We start from the raw sequence: 27,921 nt of genomic DNA on the forward strand, positions 1-27,921 counted from the left end.
AGCCCATGTAGTCCCTGAACTAGGCCTCCTAGCAATGACCCGATCTTCTGATGATCCTGCTAGCTCTGGATTTTACATATAGGTCTTTAATCCACCTGGAATTTGTTTTGGTACATGGAATGGGATATTTCATTTCATTCTTTGGCAGGTGGATATCCGGATTTTCCAGCACCATTTGTTGAGGAGGCACCTGCTTCCCATTTAATGTCTTTTGGGCCATTGTAAAAATCAATTTTATGTGGATGTTTTTATTGCTGGGTTTTATCCTGATTCATTGGCCTGAGAATATTGGTCTTAACAAAAAATCATATGCTGTTGGATTCTATTGGCCAGGACTTTGTTGAGGATTTTTTGCATCTATATTCATGACAGATACTGGTCTGCATTTCCAGAGGTTATTGTGGTTTGGGGCAAAGAAGGAGTATAAACAGTCTACTAGAGTCCCTTATGGACTCTCTGTATTATTTTTAGAAGAGTACACTTTTATTTTTGCTTATAACAGTGATTTCCTATACAGCTCAGAATTATCCACTGTTTATGCGTGGTCCTGGGGTTTCAATTTTCTAGTACAGTGGATGGCTCGGGAAGGAGGGGTGTACATTGAGAAGTGGATCATGCTAGAGTCTGGGCACCAGTTCTGAAAGGTACCTGGCCTGTAGCAGGAAAACTGCTGGGAAATCTGGAGGTGCCAGGTCCCATTTCTACTAGCAGGATGAGAAGCTTTGTAATTCCTTTCTCAAAACAAAATAGAAACACCTCCACTGACACCTAGCCCAGCTCCTGGCAGATTCCAAGCACTCCTGTTTCCCCAGTGCTGAGCCTCTCTCCAGGTAGCCTGATCTAATCATCTGCAGGAGGGAGCTGGGCATAGCTAGGAATTATCACCAGTGGGAGCTCTCCTCCCTCTGCGGACCTTGTGGTTCAGCATCAAGCCTCCAGATGCCTCTACAGGCTTCTGTGGGATGCTCCTGAAGTATCAACAGCTAGGACGGGAATTGCCACAGCACCTGCAAGGGAAGCAAAGCACAGGAAGGTGCTGTGAACTGGGACGGCATGACTGAGAGCACAGCTGTGCGCTCTGTGGGTAAACCAGTTTAAAGGACACCCGGTATTATATCCCAGTCTCCCAACCCAGCTACCTATCCGCAAATTTGGCGATCCCACAGCAGTAAGCTGTACACAGGGGCGATCCAATACTTAGTTTTCCTTTTAAATACATTTTTTCACTTGCTGTGCTTCAATTGAAAGGTAGATGTATAAAAATAGCCTCATTCTTCCTTCCAACAGTATTCCCCTCTATTGCAGTGTAAGGTCAACTTAACAGCATAATTCTGTTAAACCATTGTCTGTGGTCACCAGCAAAAGCAGTTTACCCACAGACATTGCAACAGTACTTTGCTCACACAGAGAAGAGATGGAGCCGGCTCATCATCAGGAGTGGGTCCCACTCCCCACAGTCAGCGGTCTCATTTTGCGGCCAGTGCAGGGATGGTGGTTTATAAGCATCCCTCATTTGTGCTGCTAAAAGAACAGTGTTCCCTCCTCACCAGCAAAGATGACAAAATAGGGCTGTGTTATGGGGAGAATCTACTGGAAGGCAGGGAGTTAGTTTTGTCGTTGTCGTCTGTATTCCTTGTAATATGTTTAACAATCAGTTTGGGGAATGTTAGCATGTGTTCAGTCAAAGGTACAAGGGGCAGGCTGTAGGACACCAGACCTAAAGAGTATGTTTGAACACTGAAGCCCTGGAAAGGCAGTTATCCAGCAAGGTCACCACCTTCCAGGAGCCAGACTGACATAATTGATCCTAAACACATCTGGCTCAGTCCTGGACTCCAGGGAAGGACAGAAGACTACACTTGGACTGCCTTCTTCCTCAACTTCCAATTCCTATTGGGGTTCATCTTAGATGAATTTTGCAACTGGGGGTAATACTCTTGAGTTTTGTTATGTGTTTTTCTGTTTAACAGTATATGAACCCAGAATGAACGTATAGAGGCAGCAAGACAAACAAGGGTTTCTTGGAGGTACAGTGGGGTAGCGGGTGGGGTAAAAGGGCACCGATATTAAAGAGTTCAAGAAAGAAGAGGATGTTTTCATACTGATTGTGGTAGCAATCAGAAAATACTGCTTGATGTGATTGAACTGTGGAATGATACGGCATCTGTGTTACTCTGGGTAGACTAGACAAACAAATTCATAGACACTCGTTTCCTTGAGAAATAGCTTTATATACAAGAGAAATCAAATATCGAGAAAACATCCCAGCCCAGATCCAGTCCTTAAGTCCAATCTTAGACCATGTGTCCGATACCTATTTTTAAAGTCTTCTTCAGACTCACAAAACACATGCAATGATGCCAAATGCAGGAAAAGCACAGGCCAGTGGGTGGGAAGTCTTCTGGATCCGGTGGCATTGCAAGCATCTAAGTGCTGGCATGGGTCCACGTGGTTTCTCCAGCTCAGGGCATTAGCATACTTCTATGTATCTTGTAAGCTGCAATGTCTCCCAGGGAGAGAACAGAGAGAAACAGGGACAGAGAAAGAGACTCCGACATCCAAGGAGGAATGCAGGAGTTCCCAGAATCCTCAGAAGGCCATGCCAACACAGAGGTCACATTGGCTATGATCTGATTAACTGACTAGACTCCACCCCTTCACTCTTAATCGTGTCAAATTGACAAATTATATGATGACCACAGCTAACAATAAAATGCTTTGGGCAAAAAACAAACAATAAAATAAAATAATAAACAGACGATTTCATTATGAATTTTTTTCTTGTAAATTCAGTTATTGGTTTATATCATAATCCCTTTTCCTGTTCAATATTTTAAAGTTTTAGAAATGTTGGACTGGCAAGAATTTCCATGAGTTTCCAGCTATGTGTGCAAAACTTTCTGTCATGTATTTGAACGTATTTTTCTCATGAAACATGCAACAAAATACTATTTGCAACATTCTTCTCAGGTGTAGTTCAGTGGCATTAGATTACTGTTTTCAACAATTACAAACACCTGCAAAATTTCCTATCAAACATAACAGAAAACCACCCCCAAAATAGTCTGCCTAGCAGGTTTCCCCATAACGTCGAATAGTTAACTAAAATTTTCCTGTTTCAATTATTTTGAATAGAAGTCTGATTTAAATACTTCCCCGTTACTCTCTAAAGAATGCAGCCTAAATCCTGTAGAATATCTCTTTGAGCCAGATTTTTTTACCAGTATTTTATTGTGGTATATATCTCAATATCAAAATCTACATAAATAGCTATGTCTGTAGATCATACTTCCTTTCACTGTATCCAACTCACAGTGTTTGCAACTTGTAGCACTCTCTACCTCTAAAGCTTTTCACACTGAGGAATCAGAGATAAAAATAACCTCAAGGATGGGGAAATAGATCTGTGTGTCTATATTTATAGTTTTAGTATTAAGGTGGCGGAAGGACCTTGGGCCTCTACTCAAGCACTTCCTCAATGCATGAATACTTTATTCTACTAAATTGGCATTCTATGGTGCTCCCCCCTCCGACACAACTGCTGAAGCCAAAATGTGTGAACAAGTAAATACGGTTAAGGAAGCTGATGTTGCCTGGCTATCAAAAGAGATAGTGTCTGGGGTCTTAAAGGCTTGAAGGTGAACAAGCGGCCATCTAGCTCAGAAGCAACAAAGCCCACATGGAAGAAGCACACCAGTCCGTGCAAGCACGAGGTGGCAAAAGGGATCAGGTATAAGGCATCATAAAAAGAAAAAATCTTACCATAGTGAATGAAGGGAGAAGTGCAGAGTGGAGACCCAAAGCCCTTATGTCGGCCACTGGTGATCCCCTCACAGAGGGGTCTAGGGGAGATGGGTCAGTCAGGGTGCGATGTAGCACCAATGAAGAATACATCTTTCCCCCAGTTCTTAAATGCTTCCTCCCCCCAACTACCATGATCCCAATTCTACCTTGCAAGTCTGGATAGAGCAGAGGTTGTACACGGGTGCATATAGGAGCTGGAGGCACAGGGAATCCAGGGTGGATGATACCTTAAGGACCAGGGGTGTGAGGGGTGATATTGGGAGTGTAGAGGGTGAGTGGGTTGGAAAGGGGGGACCGATTACAAGGATCTACATGTGACCTCCTCCCTGGGGGACGGACAACAGAAAAGGAGGTGAAGGGAGACGCCGGATAGGGCAAGATATCACAAAATAATAATCCATAAATTATCAAGGGCTCCTGAGGGAGGCGGGAGCAGGGAGGGAGGGGGAAAAAAAAGTCCTGATGCAAAGGGCTTAAATGGAGAGCAAATGCTTTGAAAATGATTAGGGTGAAGAATGTACAGATGTGCTTTATACAATTGATGTATTTATATGTATGGATTATAAGAATTATATGAGCCCCTAATAAAATGTTTAAAAAATAATAACCTCAGGGAGAAAGTTGACTTGCAGGGGTGCTAAGGCCCCACAGGAGCCTGGATAGAGACTGCAGTTAAAGCTGCTGTGCTGACCACTATGGAAGCTCCACTCCCCGTGTTTGGAAATCGGCAGAGACAACTCCAGGTAACACTCCTGACCAATCGTCTGAATGCTTATGACCAGAGAAAATGTTACTGTGTGCCCCACAGAAGTTGGAAGACAGTGTAAGCCCAGGAAACACCTCTCCTGTATGTGATGGGTTGCTGTCAGCAGGGGGCTCAGAATACCCATCACCCACATAGGGTACTAATCCATGGGAAGAAAAACGACCTTCTTTTGATTTCTGTGGGTTCCTGTAACCCCACAAATAAACTTGTTAGGAAACACTTTTATTCCAATATTAAATATAGAATATAACAAAGTGTCTTTTATCCCTTCCCAAATATTCTGGAACGTTATAGGGGAAAGGAGTTTTAGGGATGACATATACTTGTTGCCCTACATGGGCAAAGGAATGACAAGATTCAGGTAGGCTTAGTCTTGATTCCATTGCTTGGTAAGGATAGAGACTGTCTTTAATTTCACCAGATCATCTGTGTACTTCTGATGGTAATGGATGTAAAGCTACATTCAACTTAAAATCTGCACAGCTGTCCGCATGACTGGTAGAGTGAAGACCTCAGAGAGGGCTGTGTTCTCCCAAGGACTCCACCAGCATCGCTTTTCTAGTGTGAGTGCCAGAGGCAGGGACCCCATTCAGCCCTTTCTACCTTTACATACCATTCACCTCCCACACGCAAATGCCTGACTAGAACCCAAATGAAACCACAGCACGCATGGACTTAAATTCATATTCCTTCTCACCAGGAGAGCATTTTCTGGGTGTCACGGATCTTATCCACATGAACAAGAAGCATGTGTGGGTTTTCCTCTTTCTGGCAACTCAGGGAGGTGAGTGGTTCAGGGAGTCAGACATGAAGTCTGGGAGTGCAGCATCCAAGCACATGACTCACTGTGTTTCTCTCTATCCCCAGCTGTACAGGCCCAGGTGCAGCTACAAGAGTCAGGCCCTGGACTAGTGATGCCCTCACAGACCCTGTCTCTCACTTGTGCTGTCTCTAGATTCTCTTTAACCAGCTATCATGTGACCTGAGTCCACCAGACTCCAGGAAAGGGTCTGGAGTGGATTGGGATAATATGGGAGAATGGGGGGCACGAAGTATAATCCAGCTCTCCAGTACTGAGTCAGCATCACCAGGGACACTGCCCAGAGCCATGTTTATTTAAAAACTGAGCTCTGTGAATCCTGAGAGCACAGCCATGTATTACTGTGCAAGATACACAGTGATGGGAGGTCATTGTGAGCACAGACAAACTCGGTTTCAGCAGAGACAAGGGAATGAAGGCAGTGAGGCTTTACTATCAGAAATTGTGGTTTCCCTACCTTGTCAGCACTTCTCCAGGGACCACTGTGCATAGAGTCTAGGGAATCTTCATGCATCTGACCATGCCTTCTTTTCATTGGAATGGGTTTTGTCTATCTTTCACCAGGCAGATTTCAGAGCACTATGTATTGCTCAGACCTCAGTTTACAATCCAGATACTACCTACTGCCATTTGTTGTCAAAGTTAAAAATATTTAATGCAGTAAAAAAATGATCATGTTGAGTCTCAAATTTTGTCCACACCCTCAGATATATCTTGAATTTTTTCATTCTAATGAATACTCACTAGTGCACATTGTGCGATAATTTCCTCTTAGAACACCCTAAAAAAATATTGTCTATGCCAATACTAGTGTTAGGAAACAAATAATTATTAACAAATTCTCAAAAAACATGAATTCAAAAGAAAAAGTACAAAGTGAGGTAAGGGTCTTGCTTCATTTTTCTGCAGGTAGATATCCATTTTTTCTGGCACCATTTATTGAAGATGCGATCTGCTTCCCATTTAATATTTTTGGGGCCCTTATCAAAGATAAGTTGCCTGTATGCTGATGTTTTTATTTCTGGTCTTCGGCTTTTTTACATTGGTCTGAATATCTGTCATTAAGCCAGTACCACTCTGTTCTGACTACAGTAACCGTAATGTATGTGCAAAGTTCAGGTAGAGCAAGCCTTCCGAATAGCCTGATTTAAATACTTCCCCTTTCCTCAGTAAAGAAAGCAGCCTAAACCCTGTGGAATATCTTTATTGTCTTTGAGCCAGATTTTTTTTTACCAGTATTTTACTGTGGTATATATCTCAATATCAAAATCTATATAAATAGCTATGTCTGTAGATTATACTTCCTTGAGCTTGTGCCCTTTCTGCTACTTTTTCCAAGTGCAGTGGACTTAGAGGTTAAAATCCTAATGTAGTTTACTGACAGAGAGAAACTAAGGAGGTATTTGCGAAGTCAGTATATTGCCAGAAATTTCCTTCTGCGTGACATCACTGGTATGTGATGTCATATGACTACCAGTGGAGAGTTTCCCATCTCGACTGAATTTAAGGCTTTTACATTTTGTAGATTTACGTCAAGAAAACTTAGAAACACAGGTAAAAGTTTGTTACACACTCATTACAGCTACCTGGTAACTACCCTACAAGAAAGCATTGATGAGACATGAGCTCTTCAATTTTTTAAAAAACTTTTTTATGATTCAAAACTTTACAGAGTAAATTGAAGAGAAACCACATGTATGTGGTTGCCACATTCATACATTGATTGCAATTCCTGAGACATACCAACCTTCTTCCCACTTCAGCCCTCCTTGTGTTTTTATATTATTCATCCTTCTTTCCTATTCCTTCTTGTTTTCAAAAGTTCTTATCCATAAGCAAATGCTGTCCTTTTGATTTAGTATAGTTGATTGTTCTAAGGAGTGTATACCTCTCAGATGTAATTCTTCCCCTCTGAGCCTGTAAATTGTTGGGCTGAAATCTGAGTCAGAGGAGTGAGTACAGATCCAAGAGTGAAGAGTCACCAGAGGACATAATCTGGGGATTCCAAGTCTACATCAGATCAGTAAGCCTGATCTATTTTATGATTTTGGTTTGTTCCACTTTCTTCTCCCACTCAAATCAGGACCCTCTTTTGTGATCCCTTTAGAGTAATTAGCAGTGGAAGCTAGGCACCATCTAGTTCTTATCTCAGGGTTGTGGAGGTTGAAGCTCACTGTGGTCCATTCATCCTCAGGATGAATTGTTCCCACACATCCTCTCTTTTCTTTATTTTTATTTTATGGTAACTCTGTGCTGTCTCCGGCAGGAGGGGAAGGTAACAAAAAACATGCAAGTGCGGCAGGCACAACTGGCAACTAGGTGGGCACTCTACTGGTTGGTACATCTGTTATCCAAAAACACCAGGTTCAGCTCTCTTTCAGGCACTGAAAGCTGGAAGAGCATACATTCTGTGGAAGTCTGGAAAGTCATCTGCCCCCAAAATGGTGGGCCATGTCAGTAGAGGGACAGCAACACATAACATGGGTACCCATGTGGTAAGCCACAACTGTCCGTTCACACACTTGGCTCAGGACAAACTCCAGCACCTCTTCCTTTGTTTTTAAAACTTTATTACAGTAACACCAATGAAAGGTTTTCTTGTAGAAAATTTCTCATGTTTAATGAGATCTGACGTCCACATATAAGATGTTCCATTTGATGTTCCATTTAATTCAAGCAAAGGGCTTCTTTCCTTGTGAAATCTCTGATGTGCTGTAAGGCATTGCATCTGGCTGAAAGCTTTACCACAATCACCACCTACATAGGGTTTTTCTCCTGTGAATTTATAGATGAGTTTTCAAATTTCCTTCATGAATGAAGTTTTTGCCACATTCACTACTTATATGGGGTTTCTCTCCAGTATGAGTTCGCCGATAAACAGTGTGTGCATTCTTCTGAGAAAGGCTTTTCCATATTGACTACATACATGGGATTTCTCACCAGTATGAGTTCACCGATGAACAGTGATAGAAGTCTTCTGGATAAACCCTTTGCCACACTCACCACATACATAGGGTTTTTCTCCTGTGAATTTGTAGATGAGTTTTGAGATTTCCTTTACGAATGAAGCTTTTGCCACATTCACTACATTTATGTGGTTTCTGTCCAGTATGAGTTCGCTGATGAACAGTGAGAGAAGGCTTCTGGATAAAGCCTCTTCCACATTCACCACATACATGGGGTTTCTCTCCAGTATGAGCTCGCTGATGCTCAGTAAGTTTACTCTTTCTGATAAAAGCTTTTCCACATTCACCACATACATGGGGTTTCTCTCCAGTATGAGTTCGCTGATGAATAGTGAGAGTACACTTCAAGGTAAAGGCTTTTCCACATTCACCACATACATGGGGTTTCTCTCCAGTATGAGTTCGCTGATGAACAGTGAGAGCAGTCTTCTGGATAAAGCCTTTTCCACATTCACCACATACATGGGGTTTCTCTCCAGTATGAGTTCGCTGATGAAGAGTGAGACCATCCTTCCTGAGAAAGGTTTTTCCACATTGACCACATACAAAGGATTTCTCTCCAGTATGAGCTCGCTGATGCTCAGTAAGTTTACCCTTTCTGATAAAAGCTTTTCCACATTCACCACATACATGGGGTTTCTCTCCAGTAGGAGTTCGCTGATGAACAGTGAGAAAAGTCTTCCTGATAAAGGCTTTTCCACATTCACCACATACATGGGGTTTCACTCCAGTATGATTTCGCTGATGAACAGTGAGAGAAGCCTTCTGGATAAAGCCTTTGCCACATTCACCACATACATGGGGTTTCTGTCCAGTATGAATTCGCTGATGACCCGTGAGACCATCCTTCCTGAGAAAGGCTTTTCCACATTGACCACATACATGGGATTTCTCTCCAGTATGAGTTTGCTGATGAACAGTAAGCATACACTTCCTGATAAAAGCTTTTCCACATTCACCACATATGTGGGGTTTCTCTCCAGTATGAGTTCGCCGATGAAAAGTGAGAGAACTCTTCCGGTTAAAGCCTTTTCCACATTCACCACATACATGGGGTTTCTCTCCAGTATGAGCTCGCTGATGCTCAGTAAGTTTACTCTTTCTGATAAAAGCTTTTCCACATTCACCACATACATGGGGTTTCTCTCCAGTATGAGTTCGCTGATGAATAGTGAGAGTACACTTCAAGGTAAAGGCTTTTCCACATTCACCACATACATGGGGTTTCTCTCCAGTATGAGTTCGCTGATGAACAGTGAGAGCAGTCTTCTGGATAAAGCCTTTTCCACATTCACCACATACATGGGGTTTCTCTCCAGTATGAGTTCGCTGATGAAGAGTGAGACCATCCTTCCTGAGAAAGGTTTTTCCACATTGACCACATACAAAGGATTTCTCTCCAGTATGAGCTCGCTGATGCTCAGTAAGTTTACCCTTTCTGATAAAAGCTTTTCCACATTCACCACATACATGGGGTTTCTCTCCAGTAGGAGTTCGCTGATGAACAGTGAGAAAAGTCTTCCTGATAAAGGCTTTTCCACATTCACCACATACATGGGGTTTCACTCCAGTATGATTTCGCTGATGAACAGTGAGAGAAGCCTTCTGGATAAAGCCTTTGCCACATTCACCACATACATGGGGTTTCTGTCCAGTATGAATTCGCTGATGACCCGTGAGACCATCCTTCCTGAGAAAGGCTTTTCCACATTGACCACATACATGGGATTTCTCTCCAGTATGAGTTTGCTGATGAACAGTAAGCATACACTTCCTGATAAAAGCTTTTCCACATTCACCACATATGTGGGGTTTCTCTCCAGTATGAGTTCGCCGATGAAAAGTGAGAGAACTCTTCCGGTTAAAGCCTTTTCCACATTCACCACATACATGGGGTTTCTCTCCAGTATGAGCTCGCTGATGCTCAGTAAGTTTACTCTTTCTGATAAAAGCTTTTCCACATTCACCACATACATGGGGTTTCTCTCCAGTATGAGTTCGCTGATGAATAGTGAGAGTACACTTCAAGGTAAAGGCTTTTCCACATTCACCACATACATGGGGTTTCTCTCCAGTATGAGTTCTCTGATAAACAGTGAGAGAAGTCTTCTGGATAAAGCCTTTTCCACATTCACCACATACATGGGGTTTCTCTCCAGTATGAGTTCGCTGATGAAGAGTGAGACCATCCTTCCTGAGAAAGGTTTTTCCACATTGACCACATACAAAGGATTTCTCTCCAGTATGAGCTCGCTGATGCTCAGTAAGTTTACCCTTTCTGATAAAAGCTTTTCCACATTCACCACATACATGGGGTTTCTCTCCAGTATGAGTTCGCTGATGAACAGTGAGAAAAGTCTTCCTGATAAAGGCTTTTCCACATTCACCACATACATGGGGTTTCACTCCAGTATGATTTCGCTGATGAACAGTGAGAGAAGCCTTCTGGATAAAGCCTTTGCCACATTCATCACATACATGGGGTTTCTGTCCAGTATGAATTCGCTGATGACCCGTGAGACCATCCTTCCTGAGAAAGGCTTTTCCACATTGACCACATACATAGGATTTCTCTCCAGTATGAGTTTGCTGATGAACAGTAAGCATACACTTCCTGATAAAAGCTTTTCCACATTCACCACATATGTGGGGTTTCTCTCCAGTATGAGTTCGCCGATGAAAAGTGAGAGAACTCTTCTGGTTAAAGCCTTTGCCACATTCACAACATACATGGGGTTTCTCTCCAGTATAAGTTTGCTGATGAGCAGTGAGATCACTCTTCTTGGTGAAGCCTTTCCCATATTCACTGCATACATAGGACATGCCTGCCACATGAGATTCCTGATGTCCCTTGAGGTATGACACACTGTGGAAAGTTTTCCCACATTGCAAACATTTATATAGCTTTTGTCCTTTGTGACTTTTTTGATAATGCTCATTGAGTGTGAACACTTTCTTGAGTTTTTGCCCACGCTGACTGCATTCAGAGTCCTCGATGGAGGTTGTCCCACATTTATCGCCTGCGTGTGGTTTCTCAAGTTCATCAGACTCCTGATGCTGAATGCATTGTGACTTCATGAGCCTGGGTGGTTCACACTCAGGGAATTTTCTTTCAGTACAAAATTGCTCTTGTTCAATGTGGAGAAAAGTTTTCTCATCTTCACTGAGCACAACTGACTTCTGTATTTTGTTGCTTCTGTTCTGATTTAATTCTAGAATGATTAAATCTGATTTTACAATTTTTTCATGTAATTCAAACATCTCGTAAGCTTCCTTTGGAGGAAAATTATTTTTATGCTGAGAATAGGTATTAAATTTATAGCATTGTTCTATTCTGTCCATGCATCTTTCACATTGTAAGTGCTCAAGCAAATGATCATCATCTTCCTGGATTCCTATAAAAGAACAGAACAGAACATTGACTATTTTCAACATATTGGTTTACAATACAGCCCTTAAAATACGCATTGATACAAAGTAGATCTTTAGTGACAACCCTCTTATATGAATATAAATAAAACACTATGCTTAATGTTTATTGCCCATTGAACGAAATACAAACATGTAAACAATCCAAATGATAAAAATAGTTATTATAGAAATCAGGTTGGATATGAAAGTGATAAATGGACACAGATTTGATATTTGCTTAAAGAGGTACATGAATACATACAACAAACATAACAGAAGGAAGACATGAGACCAATAGACCACAGGACTGATAAGACTTGCTAATTCCAGTTGGTAGAGGTTAGATTTTTCATTGCATCAATCTAACTGAAAAACAATTAAGTACTAGACAAAATTGGGAATGTGAAACATGCTGAATATTCTACTTGGGAGAAAACCATTTTTACAGGTATATATGAAAAGGATTATGGAACAGAAACACATTCTTTATGTTTATGGAGCCTGTATTCTAGCTCACAGCACTCATCTTACAGTGCTGTCCTGTGGTGGCGTGCAGGTTGCTGTGATGCCAGAAGCACTGCCACCCAGTGTTTCAAAGACAAGCAGGGCCATCCATGGTGCACAGGTCTTAGTGGAATCTCCAGAAATAGGGACGGCGAGGAAGACCTGGTGATCAAACATGGACCCCTCAGGTTTGATGGCAATGAAATAACACTGAGGAAATACTGAATCCTCAAAGTACAGTCAACAGTAATGATGTGGATGGAGGAAGAGCTTTGGGGACCTTCAGTGCTTGACATGGCATAACTGAAAATGAGAAAAAATAGCTGCAAATATCCTCTAATAATTGGAAAATGGCATACATGCAATATTATAATGAAAAATTTGCAAGTTGTCAAGACAAAACGGAATGGTAAAAAATTGATAGTGTATGTATTATTCAACTTTAATAGACTGGTACTAGCTCTTCTTAACTAGATAATCAAGTGGTTTATAAGGCTGAGATTGACAAATTCAAGAAGATTGGCATCACATTCATTATCCAAAAGAACACCGCAATATCTTCCCTGATGTATAATTTTGTCAGTGGTAGGCTAATATTCATATGCCTGCAAGCAAGACCATTTAGTACAAGTGTTATTTAGTTTTGTGCACCAATTAAAGCAAACGCAGAAGCATTCAGATTTGTAAGTTGGAGAAGAGTCCCAGTCACATTCTCTCAATTAAAAATCATCCCCACAATACCCTCTCATTATAGTGCTACCTTAATGATACTTCATACAAGCATATGACTAATTACTATCTGCCAGCAGCTTTAACTACGAAAGCAGACATGTTGTTGGTATTGTTCTCCCTGCTCAGGAGACAGTTACTCTACTCCAGCTACCCTCAGCACTGGTCTTAAGTTGCTCATCCAATTATTTCAGGGATCCCCAGGGTAAAGATCCCGCCTACCTTGTTAGGTAGGTAGGTGTCTGCCTGTGTGTGTGTAGGCGGGGGTGGGGTGGGGGGGCGGTGAGTGGGGATGGGAGCTGCATGCCCTGAGTTTACATAAACTGGTGAAAGAATACAAAACCTATTTATATCTGCCCTTCAATTACACAACTGTCCCTTAGGACCAATCCAGGGGGCATTAAAGAGACAAAGGGATAGTTGATTCCTTAAGTGACAGCAACAAAGGGAACCTGATTGCTTTTAAAGCTAGGCATCTTTCAGCTGAGTAGCAAGAAGTCAGGCGCCTGTAGCAGCTGTACACTAACATCTTACTGGAGGACAGTTCTGGGGAAAACTCTATCTGAAGATTGTGCATTAGCAGTTCAAGCTTTGGAGCTTGTGGAAGTTTTCTTCCAACACTAGTACTGGTCTCCCAAGCCCTATGGTCAGGAGTGTAGAGATAAGGCTGATCACACTTTCATCCAGGTTCTGTTTTCCACAATAAAGAAATTGAGGGGAGAGGGGTTAAAGGAGAGCTGACATCAAGGAATTTAAGAAGAAAATGTACTGTGGTAGCAATTGTACAGTACTGCTCCATGTAATTGAACTACTGGAAGTTATGATATCTATAAGAGCTCCCAATAAAATATTTTTAAAAATATACTGCACAATTTACATGAATTTTTCAGCCTGACATTGATCAACCATACAATCATGTACACTGATGAATGTAAAATTTGGGGAAAGTATCAGTAGTTGGAAAATGTGATCTTAGTAATAGAGATGACGCGCAAGTTTACTGATAAAATTTTGAGACTAATGATGAATTCATAGCAAATTCCTTATTAAACACCAGAAATGGAAACTACACATATGGATCTTTCGGAATGGAACAAATGAAAATCAAATCAACCACATCTAAAGAAAAAAATGGTGGAGATGCTTTATTAGTCAAAACACGCCCATGGGTTAACTATGGAACAGATCATAAATTGCTCAAATCCAAGTAGAAGCTATCCAAAGTAGCTAGAGCACAAAGTTTAGAGACTATGTAAAGAATAAACTTGGGGAATAAAAGACTGACTGAAGACTAATGACAGAAACCAGATGGGATGTGCGATGACATGAAAGCCAACTTCCATATGGAAACCAAAAGGCTACTCAAAAGACAGAAAAGAGAGCAATATTGAATATACTATGCATTGTTTGAATAACTAATAAAATCTATTGGAATATCTTGCAAAAATGTTCTTTACAAGCAGCAACGGTCATCTGTCGTGTATTGGACCTGTTAAGAAGTAGTGGGCCTAAGGAAGGCAAACTGTATACTAAGGGATCTACAGCAGACATGTGCGTAATGAAAAAAGCAAGAATACACGATGTTAAAAATGCCCTTTCCACTTAGAAAATTACTAGAGGTATAGACAACTTAAAATAAAAATCTTACAGGTACAAAAATATTGAAGGTACGGTGCTAAAGTATGTTCTAAGCTGATAACAATTTTCTTGCTAGGAAGACGATTTTAAATACCTAAAAATAACAGAAGTCATAAATGTGTTTTAACAAGAGGAATAAAATATGGAGAAACATGTCTGTTAAAGAATTCCAGCAGAGAAGGCAATTTGACCATCTCTCTAAGAAAACAAAAAAAGAACTGATATCATCTACATGAAGAAAAGTTTAAAGGAACAGGGCAACAAATGAGAAAATGGACACCAAAACCTTTAAAGAAACTCCAAGGGGGGAAGCTAAGGAAGCAGAAAGGAGACCCGTTTATGGTGGGAGCTCAAGATTCAAGATGGTGCTGCATACTGCAAATGGCAATCCATTCTGACTCAGTATGGGAGGAATGTGCTGTATTCAGAGGACAGTTACAAATTCAGAGTTCTCTGTTTGGAGAGGTATGCAAGAAAGATTTTCATAGTAAAGTGGAAACATAAAAGAAGGGAAAATTTCAGAATGTTAAAGAAAATTATGGAAGCAAACATACAATAGTATAAAACAAGAAAATGGAAATCTAATCTCATTAGAGCTACAGGTGTACTTCTCTCAACATCTTGGACAAGTGAACTCTCACATTCAAAGTAGCACTTTCGGACCCCTATCATAGATAGGAGGCCTTCTCCCTGTTCAATCAACTACCCCACCAATTCCCCTTAAGGTATTTTGACAACGCATCTGAGAAAATTCCACTATAGTTTGCTTCTAATACCAAACACAGTTCTCTTGTTCCAATTGAGAGAAAGCTTCTGGGGTGACAAGTAGATAACCTGTTATGAGAAATTACAGAATCCTACACACCAACATTAACGTAAAGTTTGCAAAGCATGCACTTTTGTATTTCTAGGAAAATAACGTTCAAAGGAACAAAGTAAATAGTGTTCTCTCAAGGGTAGAAGACCTAACCCACTAACCTAGGATGAGACAATGCAATGAGAATCTACCTCTTTGAGAATACCACAAACACCGCAAAGTTTTTAACACATAAGACAGGAAAAGCCAGTGACGAGGTCAATGACTTGAGACTTCTTCTCACCAATGGAAACCAGGTTGTGATAGTTCTCCAACATCACATCCTTATATAGGGTTTTCTGAGCAGGGTTCAGGAGCTGCCATTCCTCCCGGGTGAACTTCACAGCCACATCGTTGAATGTCAGTGGTTCCTGTAGTAAGGGGAGTTTATTTAATGGAGTATTTTACATTTGAAGATTTTAAAAATATATCTTACAGTAAAGAAAGCAAAACAGTAATAAAAACTATTGTGGTAGCTCATTCCATAATGTGTCATTAACTGAGGACATGGTAGACAATATACTTACCTTATTTCTACATTCACGACCATCGGCCCAGAAAACTAGGCCTATTTTTAGAAAGATCTCCAGTGTTCTGAGAAATAAATGTTTTCAAATATACATTCTCCAGGTCAAATAATGTGCCCCCAACAATAGCTAGCTGTACATTAAGGAGCAGATTTAAAGAAGCTCCCATAGTAAATGAATCATTTCTGTGCCTGGCTACTTAATTATGCCTGAAAGTTATCTGTAGGTCTGAACAATCAGGCTCTAGAGCCAGCCCAACATAAATGCAGGAAATCCCTGGAGAGGGCACAGGGCCGGTTTGAAGTCAACTAACACTAGGTCAAGATGGTAACTCAGCATCTTGCTTGTTTATAATCTTACCCGCTTAAGATATGACCCATTAACTATGTACATGCTAACTGCATGACACGAATGCCTTATGGAAAGGTCTGTAAGCTCCATTATATATACCCATTGGAAAATATATTCACTCTCTCAGGCCTGACATGGGAAGAGAGCCCCTGTGTCCGGCTGTCTGCTCTCTGTCTTTTAATATTTCCCACAATTGCAATGTCACTCCTGAGGATCACTTTTGGAGTGTTGGGGACCCCAGTGTCCGAAAATAATGCACCCACTCATAAAATTAGAATTTTGAGCTCCAGTGACATTATCTGAATGTTCTAGCAATAGTTCAGCTTTATAATCACACAAAGTAGATAAACACCTGCTTGTTATTAAATGGAATTAGGGTTTCTACCGGCATCACCATTATAAGAGGCTCGGTACCTTCAGTGGCAATAAGTATCAGGAATAGGGCAGATGGCGGAGGTCAAACATACCTCACCTCTCCAACATTTTTTGTCAACACTAAAAAAAGTCAGTCCTTCCACACCACTCTGTCTCACTTACGGGTTTGATAATCTGTTGCTGTGGTCACACAACACTCAATAGATAAAAGTGGTCTATTAATGAACAAGGTACAACTCGGGATCAGGAAAAAGAAGCCATAACTCAGAACCAAGATCAGAATGTTCATAGACATAATCTCCCTTCCTGAGTGCAGAACAACTTTCTAAGCTCTTAAAGGCCACCTTAGGACAAGCTCCTCTTGACAACCTTAGGACCAATTCTCCTCAGCCACCTTTGGACCGAATTACCTTAACTTTAATTACAAGGTCCTCTTGAACTTGCCATCTTTCACCACATGCTCCCCAAGGGGCCCCTCCTAGTTCTGTTGGGTGGATCTCTGGAGCCTTCCTAATCTTGCCTAGGCAGGGAAGGTGCTAGGTTGGCCCAAGAAGCCATCTTATTAAGAGGGAGAGAGAGAACTGCCTGCAGGCAGGGTTTGAGAGGAGACAGTGAGGCATTAGCCTGTCATCTGAGCTGTTGATTTGGGTTTGTTTGCCCCTGCAGCCACACAGTTCAGAAGGAACCCATGGATTAGGGATTTGCAGCTTCCAGAAATTCATGAGCCATTTCTTTGAATGACAACTGCGAGCCGCCTGTGTGAACTTACTTGAGAGCTTCCTCCACTCCATGAGTCAACAGCTTGCTGTGTGACCTTCCCATTTGGGTTCCTCAGCCCCTGCAACCTATTATCGGACCAGATTCAACAACTTCACCTTGTGCGGCAGTGTACTGTTGTCCTGGTGATCTGGTTCATCAGCCTTCGCAAACACATCAATGAGAAGTTTCCAGAACAGCGGTTCTCAATCTATGGCACTTAACCCCTTTGGGGGTCGAATGACACTTTCACAGGGGTCGCCAAAGACCATTGGAACACACATATTTCCAATGGTCTTAGGAACCAAGATACCACTCCTCTATCGTTATTCAGGCAAGTCCACTCACATGCAGATACGCCCACATATGAGTACCGGGTGTGAAGACTATTACCCATGCTACACATGCTTCAAAACAAAATTTCATTTTTTGTCATTAGAAAGAAATATTTCACAACATATAATTACATATTGTTTTGTGATTAATCACTATGCTTTAATTACGGTCAATTTGTAACAATGAAAACACATCCTGCTTACAGTATGATTCATAACTGTAGCAAAATTATACTTATGAAGTAATAACAAAAATAATTTTATGATTTGGGGTCACAATGTGAGAAACTGTATTAAAAGGTTGCGGCATTAGGAAGGTTGAGAACCACTGCTCCAGAGTGATACCTGACCTATGGATTTGGGACTCACCAGCTTCCACATCTTGAAGAGGGATTTATTTACTTGATGGCTATTTAGTTTTGTGAGATACAGCAGGGCAAATCATGGAGCATCCTGAAGCTCTACCTCACAGGGAAGGTCTACTGCTGGTCCTGCAAAATGAACTGTAATATTCATGGATCAAGATCTATACCAATGAAGATAATGACCAGGGCACATGGGACACAGTGACAGAGCCACAAAGAGCTTTCCAGCCAAGATCGAGGAACAAGCCGACAAGATCAAGAGGACAATCTCAATAACGAGCTGATCTAGATGAACTGATAAAGATGGAACCAAGAAATGAGCCTATATTCAGAAGGCACAATGTCTGAGAGGGACACAGAGAACAGGCCTGCTCTGAAGAAGAGCAAATCTGCCTACATGTTTCCTTAACATGAATCCCAATGTCTATCTTATTGATTCTGTTAGCAAGTTACATTTTGCTACTTAATAAAACTTGTGCCTGTGATTCTGGCATGTAATTTCTATGTGGCCACTGAAAAAAATAATGATCTGCGAAGGAGAGAACTATGTAAAGATAACTGCTGTCAGAACTGGAAAACCATTGGAGGGTAGATTTACGTTTAAGTTCTGCCTCACATGAATCAGGGTTGATGCTGATGGTTGGTTCGCTCTCCTACATCTCTAATTAGAGGAAGTAAGAAGCCATCAACCATTTTAAAATTAGTATTCCTACAAGGCCCATTTCAGAGGCATTAATGAGAATGCTGCAGTTTGGGATATTATTCAACACCACCTTCAGAAAGAAACATTACGGAAACTCACTCAGACAAAAAAAACCCATGGAATAATGGACTCTCCTAAAGAAGTGATCTTATTTCTCCTTAAAAACTTAGCATAGTGTTAAATTTGAATGATTCTCATGGGTTGGCCATAAAATAATGAACTATCAGTTGAAAGCTAATATCATCCAAAGAATCCTTAGTGATGTATTATGTTCAATGTCAGTAGTTTAGTGTTATTCCTGTGATCAACATATTCCTAATCTTCTCCATCCCAATGTTGAAGTCAGAGTCAAAGTTCATCTCTAACTTCTACTACTTCAAATTTCCACTTTCCAGTGAACTGAATCAGTATTATACAGGCTTCTACACTTCTAGTAGGTAATACAGAAAAGGAAAAAATGCATCAGAATTACCTGAGTCTTGGTCATTTTCTTTGGTCCTTGTAATACTGCCAGGAACTGGGATGTTCTATGTTTGTCTTTTCTGTATCAGCTCTAATGATGCTCACGAATTTCAGCCTCTCAGGAGGACATCCCAGAAATAATAATACCCAAACCAGGCACTTCTTCCTTCTTCCTCTAAGCTGCTGGTTGGTGAAAATCTGCAGGCTGATGGGAGGATACAATGTGAGTAGTTTAGGTCCAAATGCTGTAAGTGTTCCTGTCCGTCTTCTTAACACAGTCCCCAATACTGTTAACGGTCTCCTAATTGAGTGACAGAAAACATCTTAATACCATGAGCAATAAAAGCTAAAACTCATAATTTTCAGACCTATGTATAAAAGATGACTTTATAATAAAGAGATTGCGTAATCAAATACACATGTCAAAAATAAGAAACAATAAACCTGGACCGCTACCTCAAAGCACATGAAATATCAATTCCTTACTGTGTGACTCTCAAGGAGAATGACAAATCAATGAACCTTTATGATGATTGAAATGGGCTATATAAAGAACTATTTAAAACTGAAAGCTGTTTTTCTAGAGCTGTAAATTGTACAATCACTTTAGAAACACTTTAAAACTCACCATCAAGTAGAGTTACACATATAAGCAACGATAGGACACAGAAGAACAGTTCTATAGTGTTTCCGAGACTATAGAGCCACTACAGGCAGCTAATGGGTTAGCAGTCCAACACTTTACACTTGTCAAAAAACACAGCTCCATATTAAACACATATATCACCTATTACACTTTGAAATTCATATATATGTGTATATATATGTAGAAGTATACGTCCCCCCATAATGAGTGCACTTTTGAACTCCAAGACAAGTAACATTTTATTGTAGCATTATTTGCAGTAACCCAATGCAATGAGTTGCCTCTACGTCTTCCTTGCGATGGCCCCTTAACTCCTTCCAAATGTTTAGGTGGGTGTGTCATCTGACAATGTGAATGAGGAAAAGGAGATCTGGTGGCATAGTGGGTACTGTTGGGCTTCTAACAGCAAGGTCAGCAGTTGGAAACCACCAATTTCTCCTAGAAAGTAAGTTGGGGATTTCTTCTTTCACGAGTGACATGGCTTTCTAGTCCACTGAAGAGTGACAGTCTTGGAAACCAACATGGGGCAGTTGTACCCTGTCATACAGGCTGGCTATGAGTCACTGTTAACTTGATGGCAATGAGTTTGGTTTTTTTGGTTTAAGAGAATTGTGAAAATTGCCAAACAATAGATTGCTACCCTTGAGACTTGGGGCTATGCAAATAAACTGCCTGAAAACCCAACCTGGCAATGAGTCACATTGGACGTCTGTTAGGTTTAACTGAGGCATTTCTCAGACAGAAATTGGGATCTCACTACCATCAAAAAAAAAAAAAATGAGAGAGAGCCAGAGAGCCAGGAGTAGCGGCTTTTGGATCTCAGATTCTTGCATTGAAACTCTTCAATGTAGAAGACAGAGAGCTGTGACACAAAAGAGGAAGTGATGGGGAGAAGCAGCAACACAGACATGTTGGCAGCAGAACCAAGAGACTGAGACAGAGCAGTGCAATTCCCAAGGCACGGAACAAGAGAGCTGAGTGCCTCTGGGCAGGAGGTTAATACATGAAGTAGTATACATCTGAGTATTTATCTGGGGAACCAGATCTGCCAACCTACACAGAGGTCTGTGAGGCTAAGGGACAGAGTGGGCACTTCTCTGCAGAACTAAAAGACCTTTGTAACACTTGCCCATTCAGGACAGAAGCCAAGGGGCTGCAGGGCCGCACTTTAGCTGCAGGTATGGCTGTCAAGATGCTGTCCCAAAATTGAACTGTATCTTGAGTCATTTAGGATCCAAATTATGTGTTAGGGTACAAAAGTTACCCCTATGCCAAATATAATTTAAGGAGATTTACTGAACTGTAAGAGAAAACAAAACACACACAAACACACACACACACACACACACCGGATGGATAAGGGAGACCACTAGCACGAGGTCAAAATAACACCTGAGGATTCACAGCCTGGACCCTGGATAACAGGGCATAGAACAAAAAGCATGTCACAGATCATGACTGGTGGCAGATCAATACATCACAGGTACAGGTGGGACTTCAGAAGCAGGAAAGGGACCATGACTAGGACATATACCTTATTCAATAGAAGAACTTACAAGACTGGTCCAGGACCTTCATACAAAGCCAGTCAAGGCAAGACTCGACAATGTCCCTTGTTCTGTGCTCAGTAAGGTGACCTCCATCAGGCATACACCGAGGCAGGCCAGAGAGGGCTGGCTGCAGAGGAGTGCAGGCAATCTACTTTCTAATGCATTCCCCCGGAGGGGGACATGATCTATACACTTGGTTAATGATCAGAGAGAAATTAATTGCAGCTTAATCAAAGTGGGAACACAGCAAATGGACACTGAGTTATCACTGTCATCAGCAACCCAAACCTAAAACCCCACTGACTGCCATCGAGTGGATTCCGATTATAGCGACCCTTTAGGAGCAGTTGGACCTGCCCCGGGTGGGTTCCCAAGACAAGAGTAGAAACCCTGCTTTTCTGTCCAGGTGTGGCTTGTATTTCTGAACTGCTGACCTTGCAGTCAGCAGCCCAATCTGTAACCAAGGAGGCCACCACTTTTTGCAAATTGGAGCGCTCAGAATTTAAGAAGCTCTAATACAATTATAAACGGTTGTCCACCCAGTGAATTCTGTCGTTCAGGGAGAGGCGCAAAGCCCTCTGGCCCTGACGGGCAGAACAGCCTAGCGATTGTGCGTGGGCGCTCTCCCCGTCGGACCCCAGAAAACATAGCTCCCGCCTGCTGCCCACCGAGCTTCTCTGCTCCGCCTCGCCCTCAGGAGCCCGGGTCCTGACGCCACACGTCCGCGCGTCGCTCGCCCTGTTTCAGAGACAGAAACGCACTTGTTCTCCTCTCTCACCGTCGTCCCGACAACTTACACTTACTTCCCAAAGGCTCCACCGCCCCGCCGGTGCGCAGGACGCTCCTCAAACTCCCGCCACAGCTACCGGCGCGACGGGAACGCAGCGCGTGACTACGGCGGTCGCAAAAGGCCCAAATACACGCACTTCCGGCCCCGCCCTTCACAGACTTTGCTGGAGGCCGCCATGCTTAGATCCTATCCGTACAAAATGCAAGCATGTGTTACTTTCCGTAAAAAAGGGGTGGGGGGGTGGGTGGGGGTGGGTGTGTGTGTGTGTGTGGTGTGTGTGTGTGTGTGTGTGTGTGGTGTCCCCCCACCCTATTTGCATAGCCTTACCCATTCTTTTATTGGTAAGGACAAAGCAGTGAACAGAAAGGCCATATAAAAGCAATCCATCACTCCACACGGGTTCATGAGGTTAGTCACTCACTTTCAAATATATATACAATCTTTCTACTGTGTAATATCAACTAGTTTTGAAATTTTATTGTCTGGGATCATTTAAATGTTGATTTCACGGATTTTCATATATTTTTTTCAACATATATGTATATATATGCACGCACATACACAATTCTCATTATACTTTACATTTCTCATTATATAGTCAAAGCTATAAAACAGGAAGTCTTGGTCATTATCTCTGATGTTCAATTTGGTAGGGTGGTAACACATGTCTAGGTAACACATGAAATGGGATCATGGTTTGACAGAGAGAAGACAATCAAATACTGTATTAATAAAGATGTTTCTTTTTTAAAAAGTGGGGGGCATACAATCATTATCAATATCGATTAAAATTTTCTTCTTTGCTGTTCATATCATTTTTATTTTGGCAAAATGTACACAGCAAAACATTCTCCAATTCAACCACTAATATATGTACAATTGAGTGTCTTTGATTATACTCTTCATGTTTACAACCATTATTGATATCCTTTTCAAAATTATCCCGCCACCACTAATATAAAATGAACATCCCCTAATCAACAAACCTATCTCCTTCACCCATGGCAACCACTGGTTAATCTTTCTTTTTAAAAAATAGATGTATATAATATTCACATATCATACACTCTCATAGCTAAATATTTTAAGTGTTTTTAAATATATATATGCATATATATCATAATGAATTATTATAATGCCTCCCCCTCCCACAGTCATTGTTTGCTCCCAAAATGTCCTCACCCTTCCTACTCCTCTGCTCCCCAAGGGCCCAACAGACCATTGTATCAGTTATTGTCTCTATGGATCTGCACTGTCTGTGCTTTACAAATTTGGAAACCCAAAAACAACAACAAATAAATAAATAAAACAGCAAGAAGAAAATAATAATATTAAGATAAAAATTAAAATAAAGAGTTTTAAAGAAAGGAAAGACTACCATCAATATTTTAAAGTTCAGCAAAAAAAATTCGTCATGGAACAAGTGAGAAATATTTTACCTTAGGACAAATTCTGGTTGGATCAAGAGGTGGGTCAACTGACCAATTATCACGTTATGCCATGGTCCAATCCACCATGATGAAGGTAACAATCATCTCTGATAGTAAAGCTTTTCAAAGGGATCTGCCAGAGGTTTGCTATGCCTAGATATCCTTCAGCTAGATTTTTTTTGAGTTCTCACTGTTCACCTACACTTCAACAAATTGGATGTTCATAATTTGAGCTCTGAATCTTTTTCCTTCATCATATTTGAATTTAATTGTCACTATTTTTGGATCACACATGCTGGTGTGCTTCTTCATTTTGGAATTACTTGAAACCTCACTTAGATGGCTGCTTGTTTGAAGACAATTCTTTAAGACCCCAGATAATTGATAGCCTGGCACCATCTGCTTTTTTCACCACACTTTGCTGTAATACCCTTATCTTCATTGATTTTCCAATGAAGGTAAGTATTGAGCAGAGCCATGTAAAGATCCTGTACACAGAATATGATCAACTAGAGGATAGATCTAGCTACACCTTGTCATAAATCATGGGTACCTCTACCGAGTGCCTGGAAAGTGAACATGTGAAACCCTACAACTGTATTGGTCTGGGAGGACTAGAAAAACAAATTCATAGACATAAATGTATATAAGATAGAACTTTATATCAAAGAGCAATTGTGCATTAAGAAAGCATACCAGCCCAGTCCAGTTCAACTCCCTAAGTCTGTTATTAACCCACATATCCGATGCTAGACTATAAATTTCTCTTCATACTCACGCAACATATGCAATCATGCCAACTGCAGGAAGACCACATGCCAGAGGGTGGAAAGTCTTTTGGATCCAGTGGAGGTGGAAACATCTCAATCCTGTCAGGGGTCTCCACGTGGCTCTTTCAGCTCCAGGGCTCTAGTGTAGCTCCATGTGTCTTGTTCTCAGGAATGTCTCACAGGGCGTGAACCTGTGTCCTGCCTCCGGCGAGCTATTTATCTCCTCAGCGCCTCAAATGATGTCATCAAAATGCACCCGGATTGACAGACTAAACTCCACCCCTTCACTATTAACTCTCAAATTGACAACAGATTATGCAACTACCACAACAACCATGGAGGCAGATGAAGAGGAAGGCAGGAAAAGAGAAGTAGGAACCTTTTCTATTTGTTTCCTACCTTACTTATTTTTATCTTTATGTTATTACTTTTCTTTATGTTTCATTTTATCTTTGTTTTTAATTGTTTTTGTTACTGTCTCCCTGTTTGGAAGTAAAGAAGAAGTGGATCCATAGAGACAATAACTGAGGCAATGGTTTATAAGGAAGGGGGAGGGGAATTGGGGAGCAATCAGTGGATCTGTGAGACAGGAGGGAGCATTAAGCTTATTTTGATGATGGGCTTACAATTCTTTTTTAGAAGCGTTTTAAGTATGGAAATATGAATGTTATATCAGGAACATTACTAACGAAAGAAAAGAAGGAAAGCGAGCAAAGCTTGATCTATGGTTAGCATGTGTGAAGGGGAAGAGTTTTTGCTTAGGGGGCAGTGAATTAACGTTAATGACGGTAGAACAATATGAAGGGGGATAGTAATGGTGGTAAAACATGAAAAGAATACTCAATGGCACTGAATTACACATGTAGAAGTTGTTGAACTGGTGAAAGTTTTGTTGTATACATTTTTGCAAGTATGTGAAATATGTTACATGAATACTGATTACGGAGGGGGAGAAATTGTTCTATAATTGACTGTGGTACAGATTATACAACTCTTCTTGATATGGTTGAAGTATTGAATTATATGATAAGTGGAAAAGTGCCAATAAAGTGTTTTGCTTTGTTTTTAAGAAAAGTGGACACTCAAAAATGTTCAACATTTTACCATCCACTTTAACTCAACAGCCTGCACATCTCATGGGCTCTGTCCTAAGGGTAGAACTGGGCTGCCCAGAGAGAAAGTGGAACATTCCTAGGACAATAGTATCCCCAGGAATTCCCTTCATTATGGCTCACACCTCAGGCCAACTGCCTGCATTTCTACAAATCTACACATGGTTTTCAGGAAGGACTTGTTTGTCCACAGTCAGTGCAAATGATGAAGGGTAGAGATTGACCTTGCATAACAGGGGTCTGGAAAATCCCCTCTAGAGGCCATTACTGCTCCTACTCAGAGCCATCCTCTTTCTGCTTCCATAAGCACAGCACATGTGAATCACCTACAGTAAAATGTGGTAACAGAGCTCCAAGTCACACATGAAAGTCAGGCTTCTTAGGCCTTCATCCTTACCATATTAATCATAGATGTCTGTGGAGGTGACACCCTTCTGGATTCTTCTTGGTGACATGAATGTCCTACCCTGTAAGCACCTTCATGTCAAAAGCAGTGCTTTTCATCTTAGAATGGTTTTAAATTATATTTCCCCCTTATTTCTAGGTGTGATCGTGCAGGTAGTCCTGCTACAGACCAGTCATGAGTTGGGAAAGCTATGTGCTATGTCTCAAAGTGCTATGTCTAGCTTCCAGGTCTGAAGATATCAAGTTTCTAGATCTAAAAGGCTCTGGGAAACACAACCTGTATTAGATGGCACAGAAGCCTTGTGATGAGTCTTAGCAACAACTAAGTTTTCACATATTGATGCATTGCAACCACTATAGCTCAACCAGCTGCATGTGTTTTAATATGAAACCTGAGGACACTGACATGTAAAATGTAGGAAACATACCAGGAGACACAATGAAGGCTTAATGGTCAAACATCTCAAGCATCACAACACTAATTGGGCAGCAGAGGGAGCTCAGGGTACATGGGAGACAGTCTTTTCCACTGGAGCAGGTGCAAGGAATGCCAAGTGTTTGTTTGCTCTTGCGTTTGGAGTTTCCCAATTCACCCATGTAGAGAACCACTTTAAGGACACTTCAGCAACTAGGTCGCATGCCTCTTATTTTCCTAGAGGGCAGATCCTAAAAATTAAAAGCCCATGTTCTTCCTGAGAAGACAGGGGAGAAAGAAATCACACCGGTGACAAGTTGAAATCAATCTCAGAAGGACCGGTAGTCTCACTATGTCGTTAAATTCTGACCTCGATGTGCTTCAGTCAACACAATCAGTTTCTGTCCATCCTAATTCTTTTTTCCAAATTACTGTAGGCTGAAACTGTATGTGTGTGAATCCCAGCCCAAGTATCTCCTGTGAAGAGAAAACCAAACCAAACCTGATTTTACCATTTCTGAAATAATTGACAGTTGTATTTTTGAAACATGGAGAAACTGACATTTTGAGATTCTTTTTTTTTTTTGGCTCTTTTCAGTTTATTGCATGAAGGAGTTACACTAGTCCAAGTTAAAAGTGGACCCCAAATGGTTACATCATACAAGCTGTGAGGTTTTAAACTTGTGACAAGGGACAGAGGGAATTTTTCTACTCATTGCAATGAAATCCTCACTTAAGCTTCCGTGAGCCACAAGCACTTAAAACCCATGAACCTTCAGCTGGTCGTCCTTAGCCAGTCCAATCTCTACAAGGAACTGGCATATGTTCTTGCGCTGGTCACCCTGGAGCTGAATCACTTCTCCATATTCTGGATGCTCAATCACAGTACCATTGCAGGCAAATTTCTTCTTAAAGGCCTTCACTAGCTTCTTTATGTCGTAGTCATCAGCGATCCCTTGGACAGTGGTCAGGGTCTTCCTGCCGTTGCGCTGTTGAATTCTTATATGGATATAATACTCTGTCCCCGCAGGCAGCAGGTCATCACCCTTACTTGCATCAGCAAAGGGGTCGAAAGAGTGGAGGTTCTGGATAGCGGACATACGATACGATTCCTTTTCCTCGGTGGAAACGGCCTGCGGAAGGCGGCGGCTGGAGAAGGCGGGCAGGGGGGATGGAGCATCGGGAAACGAGGGGGCTCGAGGGGGAGGCTGCTGAGTCCTCGGCGGCGGCTCAGTGACTGGGGCCGACATTTTGAGATTCTTAATAAAGCATCAAAGTATCTCAAAGTCATTACAAATCATATAATGGGGCTGGCCCCAATCCCAACTATGTGGACTCTCCCCTTTCCCTTCCCCCCGACCCCCACCCACAGAAGGCACTTCAGAGGACAGCACTGAATCTGAAGCTTGGGGAAAGGAGCATGTCTGATTAGAGC

General features: G+C 41.5%; 1 protein-coding gene across 1 annotated transcript; it reads right to left on the reverse strand.

Annotated features, from left to right (window-relative positions):
• Positions 1 to 3,343: 3,343 nt before the first annotated feature.
• LOC142443171 (uncharacterized) lies at positions 3,344 to 27,736 on the reverse strand. The gene is made up of 5 exons (XM_075544707.1): positions 27,538 to 27,736; positions 22,916 to 23,022; positions 15,739 to 15,865; positions 10,835 to 11,751; positions 3,344 to 3,358 (listed from the first exon to the last, which is right to left on the reverse strand). The coding sequence occupies exons 1-5, from the start codon at positions 27,734 to 27,736 to the stop codon at positions 3,344 to 3,346; spliced, it is 1,365 nt and encodes a 454-aa protein (XP_075400822.1).
• Positions 27,737 to 27,921: the final 185 nt, after the last annotated feature.

Source organism: Tenrec ecaudatus, chromosome 3, assembly GCF_050624435.1.
Source record: "Tenrec ecaudatus isolate mTenEca1 chromosome 3, mTenEca1.hap1, whole genome shotgun sequence".
In the NCBI taxonomy this organism is placed as follows: domain Eukaryota; kingdom Metazoa; phylum Chordata; class Mammalia; order Afrosoricida; family Tenrecidae; genus Tenrec; species Tenrec ecaudatus.